The sequence below is a fragment of the Echiichthys vipera genome (genome assembly GCF_963691815.1).
Source record: "Echiichthys vipera genome assembly, chromosome: 8".
Classification (NCBI taxonomy): Eukaryota; Metazoa; Chordata; class Actinopteri; order Perciformes; family Trachinidae; genus Echiichthys; species Echiichthys vipera.
Genome location: NC_139833.1, coordinates 23,475,093 through 23,498,558, shown reverse-complemented (window position 1 = coordinate 23,498,558; position 23,466 = coordinate 23,475,093). Strand labels below are relative to the sequence as shown.

General features: G+C 40.2%; 2 protein-coding genes across 2 annotated transcripts; both read right to left on the bottom strand.

Annotated features, from left to right (window-relative positions):
• Positions 1-2,361: 2,361 nt before the first annotated feature.
• Positions 2,362-12,225, bottom strand: LOC310950937 (terminal nucleotidyltransferase 4A-like). Its single transcript, XM_083918975.1, has 12 exons — positions 11,452-12,225; positions 10,794-10,917; positions 8,224-8,270; positions 6,911-7,031; positions 6,310-6,417; positions 6,099-6,227; positions 5,361-5,574; positions 4,429-4,555; positions 4,230-4,333; positions 3,924-4,117; positions 3,609-3,746; positions 2,362-3,017 (listed from the first exon to the last, which is right to left on the bottom strand). Exons 1-12 carry the CDS (start codon positions 12,144-12,146, stop codon positions 2,571-2,573), a joined length of 2,448 nt encoding a protein of 815 aa, XP_083775101.1. The 5' UTR covers positions 12,147-12,225; the 3' UTR covers positions 2,362-2,570.
• Positions 12,226-13,468: 1,243 nt separating this feature from the next.
• On the bottom strand, positions 13,469-22,364 carry ice1 (KIAA0947-like (H. sapiens)). The gene is made up of 20 exons (XM_083918526.1): positions 22,251-22,364; positions 22,032-22,090; positions 21,158-21,269; positions 20,916-20,992; positions 20,787-20,824; positions 20,582-20,664; positions 20,350-20,426; positions 20,094-20,131; positions 19,898-19,980; positions 19,766-19,802; positions 19,510-19,566; positions 19,299-19,382; positions 18,802-19,139; positions 16,151-18,634; positions 15,626-15,794; positions 15,247-15,407; positions 14,757-14,947; positions 14,504-14,604; positions 14,294-14,392; positions 13,469-14,074 (listed from the first exon to the last, which is right to left on the bottom strand). The coding sequence occupies exons 1-20, from the start codon at positions 22,338-22,340 to the stop codon at positions 13,893-13,895; spliced, it is 4,560 nt and encodes a 1,519-aa protein (XP_083774652.1). The 5' UTR covers positions 22,341-22,364; the 3' UTR covers positions 13,469-13,892.
• Positions 22,365-23,466: the final 1,102 nt, after the last annotated feature.

Sequence of the window (23,466 nt, the reverse complement as noted above, 5' to 3'; positions counted from 1 at the left end):
CTGATACATAAAAAAAAAAAAATCTTCAAATAATTATGAATAAATCGATCCTATAAATCCAGATGTTGCTAGAGAAGTTGCTAGATGACAATATTTTCAAAGCATTGGAATAGACCCCTCAAATATAAAATATCGTAATGAAATGTTAATTTCTTAATAAGTAGTAGTAGTAAATGAATCACATACACAATTTTTTGAGAGTGAGAGGTAAAGAGGGAGCTCACCTTGATCCTTTAGGCCCCCACTACCCATTTCATGCTTGTATCACCATAGTTATACGATAGTATTCCAGAACTCCTTGTCGGGTTGAATAAGAACTCCCTACTTAAAACCATAAGTAACAACTAAGAGCTGTATTAAAAAACAAACAGGAAGAAAATTTGATCTCAAATGACTTTAGAACAATAGCAACATTCATGCATTGCCACACTTCTTTGGCAATTAACCAAATATCCCTTTCACCCATAAGCCACAATGTACTGGCCAGCATGACGTAATAAACAAATACACGCACTAAATGGAAATAGTTTTAAAATGTTTATTAAAAAAATAGAAAACTTACATTAAAAAACAAGGTACACATCTATATGTCAAGTAATTTACACATAATCCATCCTTAATTACACATTTCAGCTCGGAATTTGGTTCCACGCAATATGACGCAACAAAAACCCATCAATCTTCTAGAGAGCTTAATAAAAAGCGCCGTTGAAAACGAGGGTATAATGCTAACATTATCATGAGTCCATCAGATTGGTGTGCAGCCTGTTACAATAATCAGACTTCTTAAAACATATGACCGTCACCAAATTTTGGTTCTGTTGGCTTTACCAACACTCCAGTAACAGTGAATCTGTGACATCCCAGACTCAAGTCCTTTCATGGATTGCTGTGTAAATTATATAGCTTTGAAACCTCGTCTTACAAGATGTAGAAATACTGACTTTAAATATGGGAGAGGAAAATCTCTGAAATGTAAGGCTCTCTTGCCTTTTATAATTATGAACTTTGAATAAAAAATCAATTAAAAAAAATGCAATATGTCACTGAATGCAGTAGGAGTGTACTCCTGGAGCATACACCTAGAAGCTGCGTGTAAAAATAAAAGCCAAGTAAACCTGGCAGTGCTTATAGAAACAAATAGGCAATACAGAGAACTGGCTACGTACACAGGAAAAAGGGCAAATATGGTTGTTTAAGAAGGCAGTTAACCTGTTGCTTTAACAGAATCAAAAAGGAGATATAAGGCAGAAAAAGCAATTTGCTGGTAATAAGTAGCACCAACTATTTCTGAAATGACATGAGAAAACACGGCTTACGGTGCATTTCTCCAGTACAACCTATCAAGAGGAAATGCCTCCAAAGAAAAGTTCAAACACTGAAAAAATGATACAAGTAGTAGTGGAAACATTTGGACAGGCAGTTGGAAAAATTTCAAGTGATCATAATGCAATGGTAAATCATGTCATTTTTGGCACATTTCTCATGTCAGGTTACCATAGCTCCCCCTTCTGCTGGAAAGCTGTACGCACACATACACACACACACACAAACACACACACTTCCTTCAAGGTCCTTAAATCCATCTATTGCACAGATCAATGTCGAGAAATTAAAAAAAAAGTAAATGTAGGGTGGGGAGAACCCCTGAAATGAAAAATTAAATGTGAAATAAATTAAATAAAAGCAATTATTGCACATGAACGCAACAGACATAAAATAAGGTGGCAATGTTTAGGATACAAAAACAAAACATATAGTGCCAATGTGAACAAAATAAAGCCCTCAGTGACAAGAACAAGAGAACAAATGACCAACACAAAAAAAGGAAATACTTGGTACATTCAAACAAGTCATCACAGTTTAAGCACTTGAGACAAGGTCCATTTTGTGCCGTCACACCAAAAACATCAAGTCAGCGTTGTGCTGCATAGGTAGAAAGGTAGTGCTTTGCTTCGGTCCAGAGTACAAGTCGTAGATGATAGTCCAAGCTGTAAGAGCTCTGAATCAAGAGCACAGCCAATAGGGAGTTGCATTCAGAAGACTAGATAGGCCCAAAACCTGATCAAAAAGGCCCAATGAGTCAAAAACTTCAACATAACCAAACCAGTTCAGTACTATGGCACATGATGTTGCTTTTTAAGATGTTCAAGTTGCATGGAATCTCAATACTTGACTGAACTCTTCAGCCAACCAGTCTGAGCTGCTGGAAAGTGACACTGGCTAGAAGACAGACAATTCCTTGATCAAATCAAAGTCTGTGCTGGTGTGTCTCAAATTTAGAGGCAGGACCTGTGCCTATCATTAGACTGATGTAACACAATGAGCACAGTTGAGTGTAAGCCCCCTTTAAAGTCACCCTTCAACTGCAAGAGCCTTGCAAAATCAGAGATCAATCATTTGAAGAAAACTTCAATTGACTTATGACTTCCAGGCCAAGGTAGGTGCGTTTTTGAGAGGCTCCAACAAAAAACAGGTGCATCCTGAATGCTTCACAGCTCCATACCACCACTCATGACGGGCTAAGTGAGGCCTTCAAAAACCCATGCCAGTGAAGTCCTGCATGCCTTTCATCTGCTCTGGTTAAGAGCAGAAAGATTGTCCCGCTTCCTGCGCCGCCAGGTGTTACGGTTGAACTGCTGCTGGTTACTGAAACCTGAAGCTGTGTTATGACCCTGGGGAACAAACTGCTGCTGGGGACTGAAGTTACCTTGAGAGTGATTTTGACCTCGGAGGCTGCCACCTTGGTTGTGCTTATAGCCTACTTTGTGCGGCTCAAGTGAGCCATGGGAGTTAGGTATCATGGTGTAAGCGTGGCTATGCTGCCCTCCCATCTGAGGGTGGTGGAGCTGGTGGAGGGGGCTGGGGAGAGGGCTTGTGGAGTTAGTGTGCTGGGAGATGTGTGCAGCTTGCGACATGTGACAGTGCACAACGCTGATTGAAGGTGGATTCTCATGGTAGAACCGGCATTCAGAGAATGAGGGGATGGTCAGGTTTTCTGGCAGGGACATCTGGACCTAGAAAAGTAAAAAATGCAGAATATGCAATGAGAATTCTATAGAGATTAGGTTTCTACATTGTTGAAGAGGGAATTAAAAATGTAATTCATAACTCACTGTCAAATTTAATTTTGTTTAAATATTAGAAATGCAATCATTTCTATGCTCAAACATTTTGATCTAGTTTCAATTTTTGAATAGAAACTAGAATTACTGCCTTGCGGTTGTATGCCTCTGCCAGTCAAGTTTAAGTTAACATACAAACTGTCCATACTACATAATAGGAATTCTTGAGTTATGGCCAAAAATGCATTTGGGTGGGGTCACAGTGACCTAAAATCTAATCAGTTCATCCTCAGGTCCAAGTGGACATTTGAACCAAATTTAAAGAAAATCCCTCCAGGAGTTTCTGATATACTGCGTTCACAGGAATAGGACAGATGAACCGTTGAACAACCTGAAAACATAAAGCCTCCGGCCACAGCTGCCTGTCGCCGGCACAGAGGCATTAAAAAAAATTGTACCAAGATAATAATAGCTTTTATACTGCTCAAATAGAAAAAAAAATTGTTAGTGAAGGTTCAACCTGTAAAAACTAATACAACTGACCTGAGGTGTGGTGTGGATAAAGCCTGCTGGATGTGTCGCCCTCATGTCAGTAGCCATCTGGATTACTGAATGGACTGAGGCCAGGGTGAGGGGGTGGAGTTGGATAGCAGCATTACTGCTTGGGGGAGAATCAGACTCCTGGAAAAAGACATACACAGTTAACACAGATTAACAAAGTTGCACAGACAGGGAAAAAAAAAAAAACATGGACAAATGGCAGGGGGAACCAAAGTTCCCATCATGTTATTCAGACAGTGAGTTTCTGATCTAGTAAATGTTTCAATAGAAAAAGGAATAAAAAGACTTTGGCCTTACTATGTCACTTCCGGAGGAGGAGGAGAGCGAGCATGCAGAGGAGGATGAAGAGCATGATGAATGATGCTGAGGGCTGGGGAGGAAGACTGGAGAAGGTGAGGAAGAGTCAGCACTGAGGGGGGAGGAAGTGTCTCTCTGATCCTCTGCAGAAACTAGCATCAGCCTGGCAAGGTCCCGCTCACAGGTTTCTACATCTAGGACAAAACAGAACACTACTTGTGAAGAAAAAGTTTGAACGTTACGAAATACAACTGCAGTCGAAATGATACAAAGTGGATGCAAACCCCAAGGTTCCCACAACATTACCATGGTTCTCCAGCTTGGCATACTGCCTGGCTCCCCACTTCTTAATTGTCCAGTCCCTGTAGGCCAACACCTCTGGGCTGACTTTGAGGATCCGTCCTAAAGTACTGCAACACAGGGGGTAGTCCATAATGCCATCAGGAAAAACTCAAAAGATTACAAGAAGTTAAAAAGAAATGATTTTGTTGATGCAGAAACCAACCTGTCATATTCTTTGTTGGGGTAAGCGCGTGCATGATGAGATACTCCATGACTCAGCACCATGTAGGCAAAGTCAAACACCTGCTTGACTTGAAGGATGCCATATGAACTCCTGCCCACATCGTTCCCTGTGAAAATCATAAAATCTTGCTTACAATGGGCAACCAGACACACACACACCTCCAACCAGGTAACACACCTGCAATCTGGGTATAAAAATGTGTAACAGCATTAACCATGTAGGCATAAGGGCGTGATCCTGTCCTATCGTGAGCCAGGATTTGTTAGTTAAATCCAGATTAATTAGCTATAATTTGACTCACAAATGGAATTAAGCAGTTTTCACGTGTGAACCCCGAACAATGTCGGAAGAATCATGCGGAGGTTCTCTTTCACACATGCAACACATAACCGGAGACTCTCCGTGTCAGAGATTCTCACTTTCAGTATGACTTAGGCGAGGGGTGGCGCCGGGGAAGGGGTGCAGGATACAGGGCTTGATACAGATTGGATTGCACCACTTTGATGCTGGTTTGCAATTTGGTCATAACAACGGAGTTTCATGTTCTTTGAATTTGTCTGATCATTTTACTTGGTCATTTCTGGCAGAAATTCCTGAATCCTATTGTCTTAATAGTCTTTGTACTAGGGTGTTGGCAAGTAAAACACTGCTGTCCAGTCCGACTGACTCCGACATTTGTGCTCTCACATAATGTCTGGATAATTTTATGTTGGCTGTGCATGTAGTGATCCATTTGATTACTTTTCTGAATTTTCTTATGCCGGTAATTGCACAACGGCTCTTTACAATTTTAACACTATTTGCCATGTTTTCTGAAGTAAACAAATGATGTCACACCCATACCTTTTACATAGATTGGTGAATTGATCATGTCACTCCATTTATTCACTAAATTCAAATGTCAATCTGACCTGGCTGTATGGGATCTTCCATGCAGAGCATAGACGGCCTGTTTCCACTCCCCACGGCTTTGAGCATTTCCTCCTTGGAAAGGTAAGCCCCTCCGTTCTTTACCCTGATGCCGTATTTGGTGTAGTTGAAATTGCGACCATACAGCCCGAAGAACTCAATCAGCAGAATACCCAGGTTGATGTTGGCACGTCGTGTGTCGATTCGAGGGTGTAACTGTGATTAAGACAAAAAGAGAGCCGATAATTGGTAACCAAATCCAGCCAGCTTAAATTAGTTCCCTGATGAACAGCACAGCAGGAAATATTAACAATGTTGTAAAATTGTTAGGTTTATCAATTAACCCTATGTGATGGTAATAACATGAAACTTCCATAAGCTCATCAATCTGATGAGTCACACACAAAATTATGTGTATGAGGTCTGTGGCGTGTGCGCGAACTGTGCCGGACAGTCAGCCCTGTGCTGAACGGACAAGATGACTTGGGCGTGGTGGATTTTTGGAAAACAAACAACAAGCTCTAGTTGCACGTAGAGGCGTTTTTTTCCCAAAAACCGGATGATTTATGTTGTGTTATTGGAGCATAGTGTTGGTTTAAGTGAATATGATCAAACTAATGTTGCAGACTGCAACCTTAGTATGCTACTGGTGGATCTGCCAAAGTTTAAACAGAGATGAACTTAACAATAACTTGTAACACCGCATTTTTTGTAGTTGTAGTAGGCATATGTATGTGTACCTGCAGGAAGCTGATGGCCATTAGTATAAGACTGTAAGAACTGATCCCTCCAGTGAAGACTTCATTCAGATCCCTCTGCAGTAGGAACTGCTTCAGGACAAAGATCAGAGGCGGCAGAACAGTGTACTTCTACAAGATGGAAAGAAAAACATTAGAAACAACCAAAAAAAAATCCCATTTGTGTTAAAAGTGTCAAGTGTTCAAGGTTCACCTTCAGATAACTTTTGATGAACTGTGCTGCTTTAACAGCAGTCTCCACATTGAAGCTGATATCCACTTTCACCTCTGTTTCATGGTCAGTAAGCTTGATGATTGGCACCTGAAAACAAATCCAAAGAATCAATTGGAATCAATCCAGGCAGGTAGCTAATTGACACAAGCTCTTGTGTTAAGTCATTCATTGGTAAGGAAGTTAGGACTAGGATTGGTTATCGAAAAACAGAATGTGGGCGGTCCTACTTGGACCAAAATCTTTGGTGGTTTCCCTAATTAGTGCTCTTGGCTCTGAGTGGCACTGTTGGGACATACTGCAGAGGGAAAGGACGGTGATTGGACTCTACCGGGCAGCTGCATCTGCTCGAGTGGCAAAACGGCCTCTCTACAGAACTTGTGAGTCAGTGCAGTGGCGCTCAAGTCTGGGACGGAGAGGCAGACAGCAGTGCACACATAGGAAAATAATGTCTCTGGTCTAATAACAGGATGCTTCTGCCCTGGGGTTAAACAGATCCACAATCACCCCCCTTTTTTGATTTGGGTTTTGAACTCATCCAAGAGGCACCCAAAGTAAAAAACATTTGCAGCACTGTCCTTACCGTAGCTTTGTCGAGGACCTTGATGGGATATGGGCCAGCCACATTGTGTTTCTTCAGGGCTTGTTCCAATTCTTGCAGTGGGGGATGGTCCCACTTCCCAAACACCACCAGATCAATGTCACTGAGAACACACACAAACAAAAGGTCCTTCAGCACCTCGCAATGCAGTTTCTTCTCAAATATTGTGTAATTAACAGTACCTTGATAAATTAACATAGGAAGAAACAGTAACTTCAGGAGGGGAGTTCATGATGTGGTCACTTTTAAGACCCTAATCCATAATCAATGCTGTTGATAATGTTAAGCCCAAATGAATAAGTTAAATTAAGAAGGGTGGTTCAGCTTTTTTTGAGTTAAGTGAAATTATGAAACTTATCCATAGTCAGTGTATTACCTACAGTACATGACGTTTAGCACACTGTCAGTTTGGAGAAGTGAGAGGGTGAAACCCAGAGATCAAAATAAACAAATCAAGAGAATAAAAGAGTGGTTATGACAGTGACGACAAAATGTCATTCACTGTGGGGGGATCCATTTAGCAGCTGGAGTATACAGCAGAAGACCCTTTTACAGAGGGAGACTGAACGGCCGAAGGAGAAAGAGGGGGAGGAGACTTCTGTGTAAAGGAACGGGCTGTCTCATGACATAGTAGAGTAGTGAACATTTTCTAAATATATCGTACATTTAAACGGATTCATTTTTGTTCTGTAGAATGCTGCCCCAATCTACAGCAGTACATTGCTTAGCGCTCGTGTTGGTACTTCCATCTGCTTTTAAAAGCTTCCAAGCTTTAATACACCACGTATGGATAATTACCTCATACAACTGCAATTTAAAAGGCTGAACTATCCCTTTAAGTGAATACAGTGATGTGATATTGAAAAACATCACTGCATTAAACAGCTGTCTTATTTCCCCACACCCCATATCCCTGACTGATAAATCATTTCCATTAACTCAAGTTGTTCATTTGTACAACACAAATTAACTTAACAATGTTGCTCAGCTCATTACAGTAATCCTCATAACAACAAGGCCTCCAGAAATCCTGATATTGAAAAAGTGAAATCTGAATTGCCAGCAATGTGGTCGTTTCTCTACTGAAGCAATACTGAATGATACTGTATGGTAGCCTGACTCTGAAGCTATCTGATAAAAATGCACATAAATATACCCTTACAAAAGTAGAGCCCCCACTTCCTAAAAACTAACATTTTAGTGAAACATCTTATAAGTGGCCTATCAGTTTAAAAAAAAAAAAAAGTCAGACTGTACAAGAGACACACACACACACAAACACAACTAAATATTACCTTGTTGGAAGATAAAGTCCTGTGCTGAAGCTTCCAAATATCTCCACCTGCAGGGTACAAAAACGTAATGAATTAAAGCCTGATAAACCATCATTCTAAACATTAGTTTGATAAGTCAGGTCTTATCTAGTTTGACCTTTATGTTTAGCAGTTTAGCCATACTGCTTTATGCCTGGATTGGTTTGCTTTGTTTTCATCTGTTTATTATCAGCATACATATTACTCCATTATTGGATTCCTTGTAATGCCCACTTTATTTGAAGTCTTCCACTGAATTCTCAATCCAGTCAACTCATAGACTGTATATAAAAGACTCAACAGTTCAACAGTTGTCCCAAAAACTGACTCATAATTTATTGATCGCCCCACTGGTGGCTGGCTGTAGTATAAGTCATAAAGCCCACCACAAGAATTCTAGTTACACTGACAAACAGGGTGACCACTGACTCAAACAGTCTAACACGGGTCGAATGCACATCAGCAGGTGTGCGTTATATAGGTCTGGCATGTGAAATGTCTGCACCATCACTGTGCTATCTTTTTATAAACTATGATAACGTGGTTGTGCCTGCGTCCTGGTGTCATCTCACTTGCTCTTCCTCGCCGTACTCATACAATTGAAGTTACAGCCAGTAACTACTATTTTTGGTGGCAAAGATTATACTGTGGTGGCCCGCTACAACCAAACGTTACCAGCAAAAACCCATTTCCAGCATTGACTAATTGAATTTAGTCAATGCTGGAAAACAACACTGAATGAAAATGCTAATGACCCTTCAAGCCCATAAAGAATTGATATATTATTGACAAAAAAAAAACCCTGATAATATTCAGATCAAACTTGTGTGTCCTCATACCAAAGCAACAGGTCAGGAGAAAATAAAAGGAAACTAAAAATGGCTTGTGAAACTTGTAGACTTAATGTCTATGAGATGTATAGACTGACTTAACGGATGGGTGTGCATTTCTTTCTGTAAAGTTTAATTTTGCACGTGGTAGTTTTAGGCCTATATGAAAAGCCTAATGTTAGGGCATATAGAACAAGCTGATCTCTGTAGAATACAGGCAGTGTTATTTATGTATAGTAGTACAAGATATTATTCTATTAGCCTTATGTCCACATTAATGTAAATAACCCTATCTTCTAGTCAAGGAGCAAAGCCCACTACAAAAATGAAACACTTGTACCACCACAGCTTGGAAGAGCAACACAAGCGAGGACCTTCGGGAGTTTTCTGGGCTATGATTAGCTCAAAATGTTTAGAATGGTTAACAAAAAAATGCCATTTGTTACAAAGTACACTCTGTCCAACATTCTGTTGGCAACGTCGACTGAAAATGATTCACTAATGTAACTTTGGGAAGGAAAAAGACATGAATAATGAGTACATTCAGCCAACTCTGTTTGGATGTGCAGTGTAAACTAGGCTGTTGACAGCCTACAGCGTGGCCAAATAGGATATGTGAAGTGCAGTAAACCTCCAGACATACCGACGGCTGAGTATATAAGACAATAACATTTTAAACCGTCCCATAGTAGCTTTGCAAAGCCATAAACTAATGTCTAGAAAATAAATAAATTGTACTTAAAACCAAGGTTATGTAATGGAAAAACCTGCAAATACAATATGCTAATGTCAAATAAATATTTTATTCAGAAAATTTCATTTTTAACAATAAAATGTGAGTCCTGGGTGGGGACCATGGTAACTTCATGCATTTTAAAAGCATCGTTTATATAAAAAATGATCTATACAATATGTTCTGTGGCCAGCAGTGGCTTAGTGTGTTGATAGAAAAGGGAGAATAATTTAAAAAAAAAAGGGGGGTGTCATTATCAGGCACACTTGTAGATTATAAAACAATACAATAGCCCTTCAATGAGTCCCACTCTTTCTAAAGGCTGTAATGTTCAGTCTGATTAGACAGCGTGTCAGAGAAGTGGCGATTCCACTCAATGGTAATATCCCATCCATTATACATCTCAACATAAAGCAGTCCACTACAACACCACCACTTACCTTAAAAGTGACCAGGGACTCGCCTGACACTATCGGCATGAAAGTGTCTGAACTGTCCATTTACTTTAACTTCATACAGTATATTTACTAATTCATTCACTGTACATTTATAGTGGTACACTGTACAAATGTCACTTTGCATTTATCTTATCTACAGTTTTATGTGTTTTTTTTATTCGTCTAGGTGGGTTCTTGACTCTTGCCCTTTCTTACCGCTCCTGTGTTTCTTTCTGACTGCTGTTACTCCTTAAACTCCCTATAGATAGTTCAGGTTCATCTTAGGAATTTAAGGACCATGCCACAGTCAGCTACGCCATGTCCAACTTTGGTTAAAGACGTTTAGAATTCACGTTTGAAAAATGGCACTGAACAGGGCAAGGGGCTGAAAAACAGCATGGCCTCAAGATCGGTGCATTGTGGTTCACCTCAAGTTATAAATCCATTTTTATTTAAAGACAGGACATGTCTTACATGCTACGTAGAGCAGAGGGGTGTACTGCTCCCACCGACAGGAGCTTGAGTTACCTTTTCAAGCCTTCTGACACTCACCCGTGCTGTGGGCCACAAGTCCTTGATGACTCTTTCTATTCTGTTCACAACATCTCTTCTCATGGCCTCCTCCTCTGGTCGCGGTGACATGAAGTTGAAAAAGTCCACGATTTCTTCATGAAGACTATAAGAAATCGAGGGAGACAGGACACCTAGGATCATGGACTGATATAAAGACAGGTTGAGTGCTGGATGGACAGTGCTGGATGTACTTAAGAAAAATAGGAAAGTGTGGAAAGTATTAGGCCTGGGCCTACCAAATACTAATACTCCTGGTAATACACCAAAGGGAAATGTTTAAAGCACTGGGGGGAGAAGTGTGTAAATTGATTTGTGCCTCAAAAACAGCTGTGCTCACAACCTTGGTTTTTTGCAAACTAATTAAATTGGTAGAAATATGACTGACATGCACATTAAATCATTTAGGTAGAAACATACATAATTTTAAAAAAGGGGGACAACAGATGATGATTTGTACAGTTTTATGTGATTTAAGAACTAAATGCACATTTATATTGAAATACACGGAGAGAAATGTCATTATTGTGAATATCTTGCATTAATACTGAATATTATGACTTTAAAATTCATCAAACACCACTGAATCCCGGCCCTCAAATTGAGAACATGTAAAAACCAGCTCTCCTTATAGCCTTACCCATTAAAGCCCGGACTGTAGCGCCGGGTTTTCCAAAGACTACAGGAGGAGTCTATGCGGTGTCCATTGCAGCCGTACGACAGGAGCGGGTTGATGCCGTGGAAAGTGTTGGCTCTGTTCAGGTGCCTCCTGCGGCCGGATGAATGTGACTGGTAGTTGTGGTGCTTGTTCCCATGCTGATTTTTCATCCCGGTGGGGGTGTGGCCGGCGGATTGTTGCATGCTGCGACAGTGTTGCTGAACAGTGTGAAAAGGCGGAGGGGTTTTCTCTCGTCTTAGATTGTTCTCGTTCAACTCGTGCTCGCCGTAGTGTAAAAACCGGCTGGCCTCTTCTGCGACGTTCAAATTATCGATTTGCAGAGAGGAGCCGGAGGGCGAGGAGCCCTCGGCCTCCGAGTCCAGAGAGGAGGAGGACGGTGACAACGAGCCCTTCCTCCGGACATTCCCCCTCTCTCCGCCGCCGTCTCGCTTCGACACTTTCCCAAACACACACTCCGGCGGCAGTGCTACATTTTTGCAATACTCGCCATTTGACTCCGTGGACTTAACATTTTGCAACGCAAAGTTTCGTTGGTGGTGAAAGTGGTTGTCGATGCCGGAGTTTGCTCCAAATCCCTTCGAGGTCTCCCATATGTGCATCAGGGAATTGGCAGGTCCCTTCTGCTCCGGCTGGATCCAAGCGGTCCTGGGATCCATTGGACTCGAGTTAGTCGAGGACCTCTTCACGGGAAAATGGCGAGCAATTTGGCAAATTAAACACTTTGCACTTACGGAATCAAATGTATCCTACCGCGCTGGTTTACTTGTTACCTCCGAAATGCTTCATGTCCAGAAAGTGGTTTGGTTTTTCAAGCGGCTCGTCCAACTCCTCATGTAAGCCAGCCAATATGGCGCACCCAGCAGCACGGTTGAGCAACTACGCATGTCTGAGGGATTTAAATCTTTGAACACACCCCTCGGGACCCAAAGACGCGTCAAGTCAACAAAACACAGGCCCGACAACCGGAAGCTCAAGTCCAATTTGATTCATTATTCTTTTCTCACCAAATGAGTCGACTGCAAATATATAAATACAACTATACTTAACATTTTTCACACAATATTGATGCTTTTCATTTTTTGTAACATGATGCACGTTTTCTCAGTGTCTGTTATTGTCAATTTTTAAGATAACATTTTCAGTCTTACAGCAGCACAGACAATAATGCAAATAACAGAAGTACAAGTTAAAATGCAAGATTCATCTAAATCAGTCATATCAAAATAAAGATAAAAATAATAAAATATAAATTAAAGCTGCTGTTGCCATAAACAATTGAAGAAAAAACATTTAGAAGCATTTCAATACATTACTTCCCAGCTCTGCAATATACACAAATAACAAGCATATTGATGATATACGTTGTTAAAAAGAAATCCAACTATTCCACTTTTGACTATCAGAATTGGTTTTAAAGGTAAAATGATGTTCCCTTTTGGTAATTTTACATTTCAGTAATATAATCTTAAAAATAAACGTTTTCACTTGACAGCTTTTACATAGAAATATATATACTGTATATGAAAAAATGTAGTTCGGGCTTTTGTTTTGTAGGATAGCCCCGGAAGTTGGAGCTTCTGTATGTTTCACCACTTATCACAGATCAGACCGGGCAGGGTAAAACGTGATAGTTGTAGTAATTTAGCTGGATCATTTGCAGCTTGCTTTTATCACAATTTTCTTTAATGCTACTGTTGAGATAAATAACTGAGCTAAAAAGTACAAACAGCATCTTATACTCTTAAGGAATCTAGGTCTGTTAATGAGCTGAAACAGGCATTAGTTCAGTATGCTATTCTTAACCAATTCCATGGCTCTGTGATACTGTATTTCATTGGAACAGGTGAGGATAAAAATGCATCGAAACAGACATGATTTGGTTCAATATGTAGAAATTTTAATTTGAAAAAGTAAAATAACCTCTGAAACTTTCAACTGTACAAAACATTTACTGTGGTGATCTTATTTCTTAGTCATACAAACAATGTCATATTTACAAACACTTGAAAGAAGAAACATATACAGCAGTGCCACAGTTAAACCTCAACACATGTACATATTTTACAATATTTTAGAGCATTACCTGAGTACAGCAAAAAAGAAAGGGCAGGGCATTATGCCACTACATTTATTACAAGGTGTTGACATTTTAAAGAATTATTGAGAAAACAAACAAATTGAAAAAACATTTGCTACAAAAGTACAGTGAAATCATGTATTGATTTTAGAGTAGAAGTGCACGTAGTAGGAAGAGCAAAACCGTTCGTGTCCAAATGGTAAACATCTGTTTCATAGGCTGCCAATCAGGAAGTTAAAATTAACTTTGAGGTGCATAGTAGGGTTTTATTTGTCTTTAAAATAGGTACAGACTGACATGTGGATTTGTACAGCATGTGGGTCTCTCAGCTCTTGACCTGTCTGCAGACAGAAGCTAACTGGTTAAAGCAGCTAGTAACAGCAGGAGGGACGCTCTGAGATGTTTCTCTTCTCCATTCTGCCAGGGCATCCAGAGCTTGTTTAGGGCTGCACGGAGACAGGTCGTAGATACAGTAGATGGCTGCTAACTGGACCTCCCATGGCACACCTGGGAGGAGAAGACCCGATGACATCAGGATGTTGGAGCATTATATTTATTAATTTAACACTCAAATGTACTTTAAAATGTTAGGGTGAGATATAAATACTGGAATCTGCTTAAATACACACAGGTATGAAGTTGCGTACCCACACGTTAAAAAGATCAGATTTGTGTTAAGTCACACTGAATGATTCTGTATTCACCAAGATTTCTCATATTTCATACCTTCAGTCTGTCCATGCCTACCAAACGTGTTGATGACATTGGCGACTGTTTCCACAGAGGAAACAGCCCGCTCTTTTATTCCCAGTTGACCGAGGCGTCCTATTTAAAACAAAAAGACAAGTAAACTCTCAACTGTCCCTTGGTGATCATTAAATTACACATGACTTCAGGTTATGGTTAACATCCAAGTAAATTAACACAACAACTGACCTATGAGTCGGAGTACAGTGGCGACGGTCACATCAGAGACTGGGGCTTGTTGATCTCTGGGCTGTGTCACCCAAGTGTTCATTAATGGCCACAGCTCCTTGCTGTAAAAGCAAAATGCCCAGATTAGCACAGACTTAGACAGGACGTGTGCTTACAAAAATGGGTAATTACTTTAACAAAGTAAAATGTGATATTTAGAATTAGTCTGGAAGGCAACTGCAAATTAAATTCATATCAGAAAAAAGTAGCATACCCCAATAAATTATCATAGGTCCACTTCCATTTCTTGTGTGCACAAAGGAGTTGCAGTGTTAAGACGTGCTGCCAAGCCTCCGTCCCCAGGTCATGCCCGTACCGACTGTGTTTAGTGAAAGACATGCTTGACCCTGACTGAATATCAGACAGTGTTCTGGAGATCAGCTTGTCAATGTCACAGGGTGGACTCTGCAGAGATACAGGGATATAGGGCTTTTGAGGACTCGTTCTACCTGATTTAAGTGGATACATATGGGGAAGAGATTCTGTGATAAAGACAAAGACAGACTCTAAATTTGTCGTCACACAGGTCAGAAATCAAACATCGTACAAAGCAAAAAATTCCCTGTAAGGTGCGTTTTCTTTGTTTGTTTCCACCGGCACTCCTTTTAAAAGTCAGAGGATATACAACCTGACTAGCTAGATCTGAGATAAATAATATATGCAGCACAACAAATGTAGAACCCCCATCTCTACAAATACTTTACCTTTTCCCAACCAAGGAATGCTGAAAGGCAGCTGAGGAGGTTTTCCTGTGCTTTCAGTTTGGTGATTGTATGTATTGCCTGGCACAGAGAACTACTGTGTGAGAGAACATCGGGCCATGTTGTCACCATGAACAAAATCAGCTTAGCAGCATCTGGGAAATCTGAAGTAGAGGAAAAAAAAGAGAAGAAAGAGAAGGCCTTGAATCATATACCAGTGTCAGTGGTGCCTTAAGTACAATAGCTATGGATGAAAGAAATGTATGTGCATCTAGGTGTAATAGAGACTTCCCAGTTGATACAAAAGGCTTAATTAGCCAAAGTTAAAATACCTGTGCAGGTGTATCAAGTGTGTGTGAGGGCTTTAGGAAATACAGTCTACCTTCTGTCAGAAGGCTGTGGGCCAGGATGTGAGCCTTCTCCCAGTCTTTCTTCTGTCTACAGATCCCTGTGTGGATTCTGCAGAGGGCCTGCATGTAGCTCCTGCTGAGATCTCTTTTCCCTGCTTTCAGCTTGTTCAGGATGGCCAAAATAATATCCTCTGCATTAAGCTGAAGACAAAGTGAGAAAACAGGCACACAAGTTATTTCACATGGGCAGAGACTTGAAAACAACACACATTTTTGTCTTTATATACTTTTTTTGTCACGAGGCCACACAAGAGCCACTTGCTTGCTTTATCTGAACCTCCTTCACGCTGATATATGGGTCTCTTTTTGACTTTATTAAACCACAAGCAAGGGTGTAAATATCTTATTTTTATTCAGTTAGGCTGATAACAATTTGTTGGTTATGTAACAAATAAACTCACAGAAATCAAATGACTAGAGGGTCAGAATTAAGTCAACGGATGTATGTTAACAGCGAAAGAAAAATTTAAAAATATAATATAAACCAATATACTCACCAAGCTACTTTGGCATATCACGGAGATAACCTCCTTCTCCTCATCTCTCAAGACTGGCTTTTTGGGCAGGTTACCAACGTACAGGTGGCTTTGGATCACAGGCAACAGATCAAAACACTGGTTTTCAATCTTCTTTAAAGAGTTAGCTACAAGAATTTGTTCTGCAGATTCTCCACCTCCCATGGATTGAGTGGTTGTCTGGTTTTTGAGCATTGTGAGCCTCAGAGTCTGGGGTGAGGTGGTCTCCTCTCCACTGTTTGAGGAGGAGGAAGGCACCTGCTTGCGACTGACGGTAGGAGAGCAGTTATTTAGCCTGAGACATTTGCTGCTTTTGGGTTGAGGCAAACCAATGGCCTGTCTTTTTTCTCCTCTCATCTCGGTCTTGGTGAAGGCTGTTGCAGTGGAGTTAATAGTTTTAAAACAAGACGTCTGAGTGTCCACTGTTGTAGGTAATGTTCCGCTCTCCGAACAAATGCTGAGACCGACGTTACCTCTGAGAATGCTCAGAGTTCGGGCATGGGCGGATAGTTCCGGGTACATGGTGTCAAGAAACCTCATGGAGTTTTCCTGAGATGGACTAGAGGAAGACGACGGGGAAGAATTCATCGCCGTCATGGGCAGGCGACCTGGGACCGGCACGGCATGTTTTGGAGTGGCAGAGCCGAACTGAAGTGGTGATGAGGGGACTCCGTTTGGAGGGATTGGACTGTTTAGAGATGAGGAATTCTGCTGCTGACTGTTGGGTGTCAAGTGGGCCTGGACAGGAGTGGTAGGCGACGCCAATCTATCCAAGGGCGAGGGAAATGAGAGTTTTCCAATAGCCTGTCTTGGATTGATTGATTTGCCCGCCTTTGGAGGTGTGCTCACAGGGGTCAGGAGCTGAGGAAGTGGAGGGCCCATTTCAGAACGAACTTTGCCTATGCATTCTGGTGGTTGAGCTGCAGTCGAACGTGACACTGGGCTAGGTTCTTCACCTCTCCTCACATGTTTGCTTTGTTTTTCACACACTTTTGTACACGACTCCAAACATTTATTTTGTCCATTTGTGGCAGCAGCAGTCTTTAATGGGGTAGTAGACCTAACAAAGCGCAAATTATATCTGTCCACTTTATGGTCACTTGTGTCTTTGCTGTCCTGAGGTTGGTCTTTGACAACGGCCTTTTCAATGGTACATTCTTCATCCAAATTGGGCACAGGCACAGTTTCTTTACTCGTTGAATTGTGTTTAATGTTATCACGTTTTTCTAGGTTTGGATGCGTTTCTAAAGCCTTCAATTCTAAAGTGGGTAACAGACATGTAGGACTCAACTGCCTGCATACAGAATGTATATTTTCTTTTATAGATTGACAATTAACTAGGGGGGAAGAAATGGAAGGCACATGCTCTACTAGTATTTCACTGTTCAATGTCTCTTTGTCAGCATCCTCTTTTGAAGGAGTGTCCAGATTTGTTTGACCAGTGTCCTGGTCAACATGGGTCTGGGCATCTTCCATCTTCAACAGGGGAGAACTGTGAGGAGACAGAGGTCTATTATCAACATATGACTCTGAGGGAGAAACTGCAACATCAACTTCTCCAGTTCCTTGTGCTTCATTCCCACCTTCGTCCCCAAGAGGTTTTACGGATGCATCACTTTCAAGCCTCTCTTCAACATTTTCATTTGAGACACCACTGGTGCCACCACCGCTGCTTGACATACAGTGGTTATTGTCTGGCACGTCTGTGTCCTTTCCCTTATTCTCCTGGGGTTTAAATACTGCGACATCTTCACTGCCCTGCCCCAGACCACAAGAGTCATGATGACTTTTTCCAATTCCTGACTCAGTTTCTGTATTTGGAACCTCAGAGTCCTGCACAGCGTCAGTAACTAGCTGTGCATCTCTTGTTTCTTCAGATATCACAATTGTATCACTGCTTCTAGGTGACTCTCCACCATCAGGAGAGACTGTTTTAGCACCAGAAACATCACTTGGGCTTGTGTCTACATCCATCTTTGTAATAGTCTCTGACTGATCTTCCTTTGCATTTCGTGAAGCATTTTCACTTTCACAGATTATACCACTGCTACTGGGATTTACACTGCAGGATGGCTCTTGACTTTCAGCAGTTAACGAGGCAACCTCAACCAAGATTGTTATGTCTGATGTTGAAGAAGAATATGATGTTGACACTAAATTCGAAGCTGCTGGCTCCAGCTCAGTCTGCATGTCTTTTTGAAGATGCATTTCTTCAGGGCTGCTGCCACTGAACTCATTTTGTCTCAAGTCTTTAGAGTCATTTTCATTGGAAATGTGTTCCAATTCCTGTGTTGTGACCACTGGCAAGTCCATCTTCTCCTCTATTGATAATGCAGCAGATTGTGGACAGTGGCTTGTTTCTGATGTTGTGATGAGTAAGAACTCTTCTTGTTGATGAGGAACAGAATCATCACGGATATTGGGAGGGTTTTCCTTATCGCCACCAGTTGTCTCCATCGGTTCAACCTTTGTGTCCGGGAAGAAAGAAAGAAAGAAGAAAACATGGATTCAATAAAAGATACTGTACAATCACGGTGGCTAATCAGTACCAGGCTAATCAGAAGGCAAGAAAATGCCAGTGCTTAATTGACCACTTGGAATTACATTACAGGATCCATGGTGTGAATTCTCACCAAATCTGGTAGTGGTGAAATGCAGGGAAGCATTGGTTTGAACAATGCCAAGATCTCAACAACAGATGACTCCTCAGTTTGGTGTTCCTTAGACAATCGCATGCTCTTTTTAGGAGTGTCCGTTTCCTTCTTGGCACTTGTTGACTGCAGAGATGCTTGTCGCTTGATGGTGCTCTGCCCACGAGGAGAGGTTTTTAAGTGTGTAAAAGTGGCTTTTGTCTGCATGGGGTAAATGTGGGATTCACTGCTCTTGCGAGAAGCGGACTGGGACGTGTTACTCGTATGAGAGTGCAGTCTGTTTTGTGGGGAGGAGGGTAGACCTAGCTTGGACCTGAACTCTGAAATTACAAGAATAAAAGAGAGAATTGCGATAAATGCAGAAAATTATGAAATAAATATAAACACTGAAAACCCACAAGTATTCAAAAGTGAGGAAATTTGTTGAATTATGTCAGTAACAATACACAGTTATATAAGACAACTGTATGATGCCTCACCAGGTAGGTGCAACAAGTTTACAGAGTGCTGCTGCTGAGGTTCCACACATGCCCACAAATCCTGAAGCAGCATCTGGAACTTTTCTGAAAAACAGACAACCAATCATACTCTGCAAAAGAAAAACATTATAACAATCTGCTTTTTGGGCAAATGCATGTGATTCACTCCTGAACTGAATGTGATAAATATTGAGAAAAGCCGATTGCATACCTTTGTCAACTTTAGTCTCCTCTGGTACACTTGCTTGAGTTGATGTGCTCTTATATTCTGGCGAGAAACAATTCAGATATTGCTTTAATTTGGACTTAAGTATTATGTGATTTAAATTCAGAGAAAGTGGTTTAAGTGGCTAGAAAGTTTGGTATTTTTCTTGATTACTGAAAAGTTAACTTGTTGAAGAACATAGATGTGACCACAGACAGTAAATTATCACAGATCAGACCTGACAGTAAATTAAGCTGTTTACCTTTACTCATTTCTCTTTCCAGTTTCATCAGTCTCACCTGCAAATTAAAATTATACACAAGGAAAAGCCGGTTCAATATAATTGAAAAATACTTCCACCAATTTGTCTTTTATAACAAAGTCATTACTGCACCTGGAGGTCACCAATATTTCTCTCGAGCAGGATCTTCTCTTTGCCCAGTTGAGATATCTGATGATTCTGTTTGCAAACTGATTCTGAAATAAGGACAAAAATATGTATAGCTAAACCAGCAAACAAACAGTGGTTTATAAATACAAATTCAATACATCCTTATGAAGATTCATAAAATATAATAATCAATACCAACCTTCAAGCAGTCTAACTTTATTTTCAAGGTTGTCCTTTCTGTTGATAGAAAACAACATGGGACCTTTTATTGTAATGTGTTTTAAATGATTTTCTCACAAACAAAAGAAGATGCACAATGAACTGTGAATAATCAGAATGTAACCTACAGTTCATCAAAGTTTCATAACTACTAAGGCAAAAAAAGACACCGGAGAAAGGAGGGCATGACACTCCAATTAAGAAATCACATCTGTAGAGAAAATGTAAGTTCTTACATGCTTGTTGTCTTTGTGTTCTCCTCTATCAACTTTTCAACTCGATCTGCTTGTGCCTGGGAGTTCTTCAAAGATGCCTGAAGAGGTGAAATTTGAATTTACAAAGATTATGACATTTCCTGAGTTGCTTTTAGTGATAAAGCTCATCAGAATGTTCTAATTAATTGTTAGTTGTGAGATTATAGTACATTCAAATGCCATAACTGTATTTGGAGAACCCTGTTTTAATTACCTGTGTTTTCAGCAAATTATTTTCCACAACAGCCTTTTCCCTCATCAGCCGTGCATTTTCAAGCGACTGTGTTTCTGTCAGTCCTAAAAAAAATGAAAGACAATTTAGAAAGAAAAAAAAATCAGAGGTGCATTTTAAGAGATTATCATTTAAAAGTCATGCAACTTGTCACTGGTATAAATTACAGCATGCCAACGCTAAGTACCTTTCACATCCTTTAGCTGGTCTTCAAGCTTCTTATTCCTGATGGATGTGAAAAATAATAGGTAACATTTTAGGATAAAGTTGTTATAATATCATCATCTGTCATAATTATGACATAATTATCTCTTACTCTGCCGCCGTCTTGCTGTTTTGCTGCTTCAGTTTCTCCATCTCTTCAGACATCTGTCCGTAAGTCTGAAGAGCACCCTAATAAAAAATAAACACAGTGTGAATATCAGCATGATGGCAGAAAAACAAACGAAACCGAAACGACCAAAGTTCAGTAAAAAGTTGGGAACATTTATTAAGAGATACATTATTGGCATCAGAAGGAATATCCTTCAAATGGGATTATGCGGAGATAAAGCACACCTTCTTTTCCTCCAGTTCTGCTTGCACAGATTCATAGTCTGCTGTCTTTCTCTCCAGACTAACCAGTCTGACCTGTAGCTCTTCCAGCTGTTGTTGAAGGCGGATGGTGTCTCTGCATACAGTAATACATGTTAAAAACAGGGATGCAACATTAAACGCCTGTGTGCATTTATTCTTCGTAAACCATAAAGGAGACTAATTATTGAAGTATCTTAGCACTAGGGCGTCACTGTATTTTTTCAAAGGCCAGTAGATTTTCGTTGATAAACATTCCCCTTAAGATATTTTTCAATGATTCACGAACATAATAATAATTTTTTTCGTTGATGCCATTATGAAAATGCATGTTGAGAGTAGAAAAAATGCTCATATCTTATTATGTCATACATATATGATGACATATTTGGCTTTGGGAGATTGAAGTCAATGAAAACAATAGTTGCCAATCCGAGAACGAACGTCAACGTTAGCTAACAGTCGAGTTAGTTAACAACAACAAATGTTAGCCTATAACGTTAGTGTAATGTTAGCCAGTTATCTTACATTCACACAATAATCTTGACTGTGCTATGTTTAGTATATAAATTAAACATACATATATGTACATGTATATGTGTTAAAATGGTTAAAACAATATTTATATGGTTAAAACCTTTCGCGTTAAGTCAACTGATTCCTACTGTTTTACTACGATATATCCCAGCACATACGTTAAAACATCATATCTTAATTAGCAGAAACAGTATAAGTATTACACTTGGGTAGTTTACACTTGATACCTGCTGAACTCCGTAGACATCTCAGTAGAGTGTTTGTTTTCTGAATATTGACAGGTGTCAGATGTGTGTATTTCTAGTGTCTCAGTGTTACTCACTCAGAGACCGTTATCTTCTGTTTGAGAGCCATGAATGACGACACATACTCGGTCAGGCTCTGGGAAACAAAACAAAAACAAACAAAGAAATACATAATTATTTATAATGTTCACTTGTACTGATAATAAACAAGCACGCGAATCGCGTTTATGTTCAGTCTACAGAGACGAAACACGACTTTCTATCAGAATTTTTTTCTCTTAGAAAGATGAACTGACCTGGTGCAAAACAGAGCAGTTTTGACAGTTTCCAACCGTCGCGTCCGCGGCGATGGCTGCCGTTTTGGACTGACTGTCCCCTGGCATCATGATAAGACAGGTTCAACCCAACCCTCGCCGCCGTTATTTTGTTTATATATATATATATATATTAAGAGTCCTCGGTTACACAAATTTCAGACAGGTTCAAAATAAACTTCACATTTTCGCGTCTCCCACGTTGACCAAGGACCCAAACCAGGACCCCATAAAGGGAGCTTCGTCAACTGCCGGTTAACCTAAACTTAAGCATGACTTGCTTTTTCAAAATCTGGTAAGTATTCAACTGAATTTGACCAAGTCATACGTTCATTTATATATATATATATGTATATGAGTATATTTTCTGTTTGCCAAAATATGGTGTTTCCGGACATTTGGGTTTTCCTTCAGGCAGTACAGTATGCCAAATGAGGGCGTAATCATAGACTGATACAAATGCACTTCATCGTGTAGACATACCTTCATGTCTATGGTGTGTGGTAGCCACACCATAGTATATGTTTTATTTTTTATACGGTTTATGAGTCATACACGTTGTTCTTCATTCCTTTTTTCATGTTTTACTGTGTTTGTACATTTACATTTATGTTATCATTGTTTCTACATTTAGAAATACATTTTATTTGGATTTGAGTATAACTCTGTAACATGTAAGAACAGAAATGTTTATATTAGATTTATTTTTTTTTGATAAAAAGTGTAGCTATACATGCCAGTAAATGGAAAGCTGAAATTCAATAAAGTTTAAAAAAAAAGGAAAGAAAGCTGAAAGTGCTACTATTTAGACGCCAAGAATAGCGGCGTTTGACGCATGGAATAACGCAGTTCTATGGCAAATCGTGTACAAACACAGTATCGTGACATAATTTCACCTATCACAGTGCACCTTTTGATATGATGAAAAAATCCTTCCCTGTACTCGACAGTCCCTGGTGGTCTAGTGGTTAGGATTCGGCGCTCTCACCGCCGCGGCCCGGGTTCGATTCCCGGTCAGGGAACTACTTTTTGAGTCCTGTTCGTGTGGTTCTTAACAGAGTGGAGATGAGAATTACAAATAACGAAGCTATAGTATGCCAACATACCATAGTTACCCGTTATAGGTCAACGCTACTAAATGACAGAGGGTTTTGTGGCCAGGGCTTGGTAGAGTCATAGCATAGCATGTTGCACACTT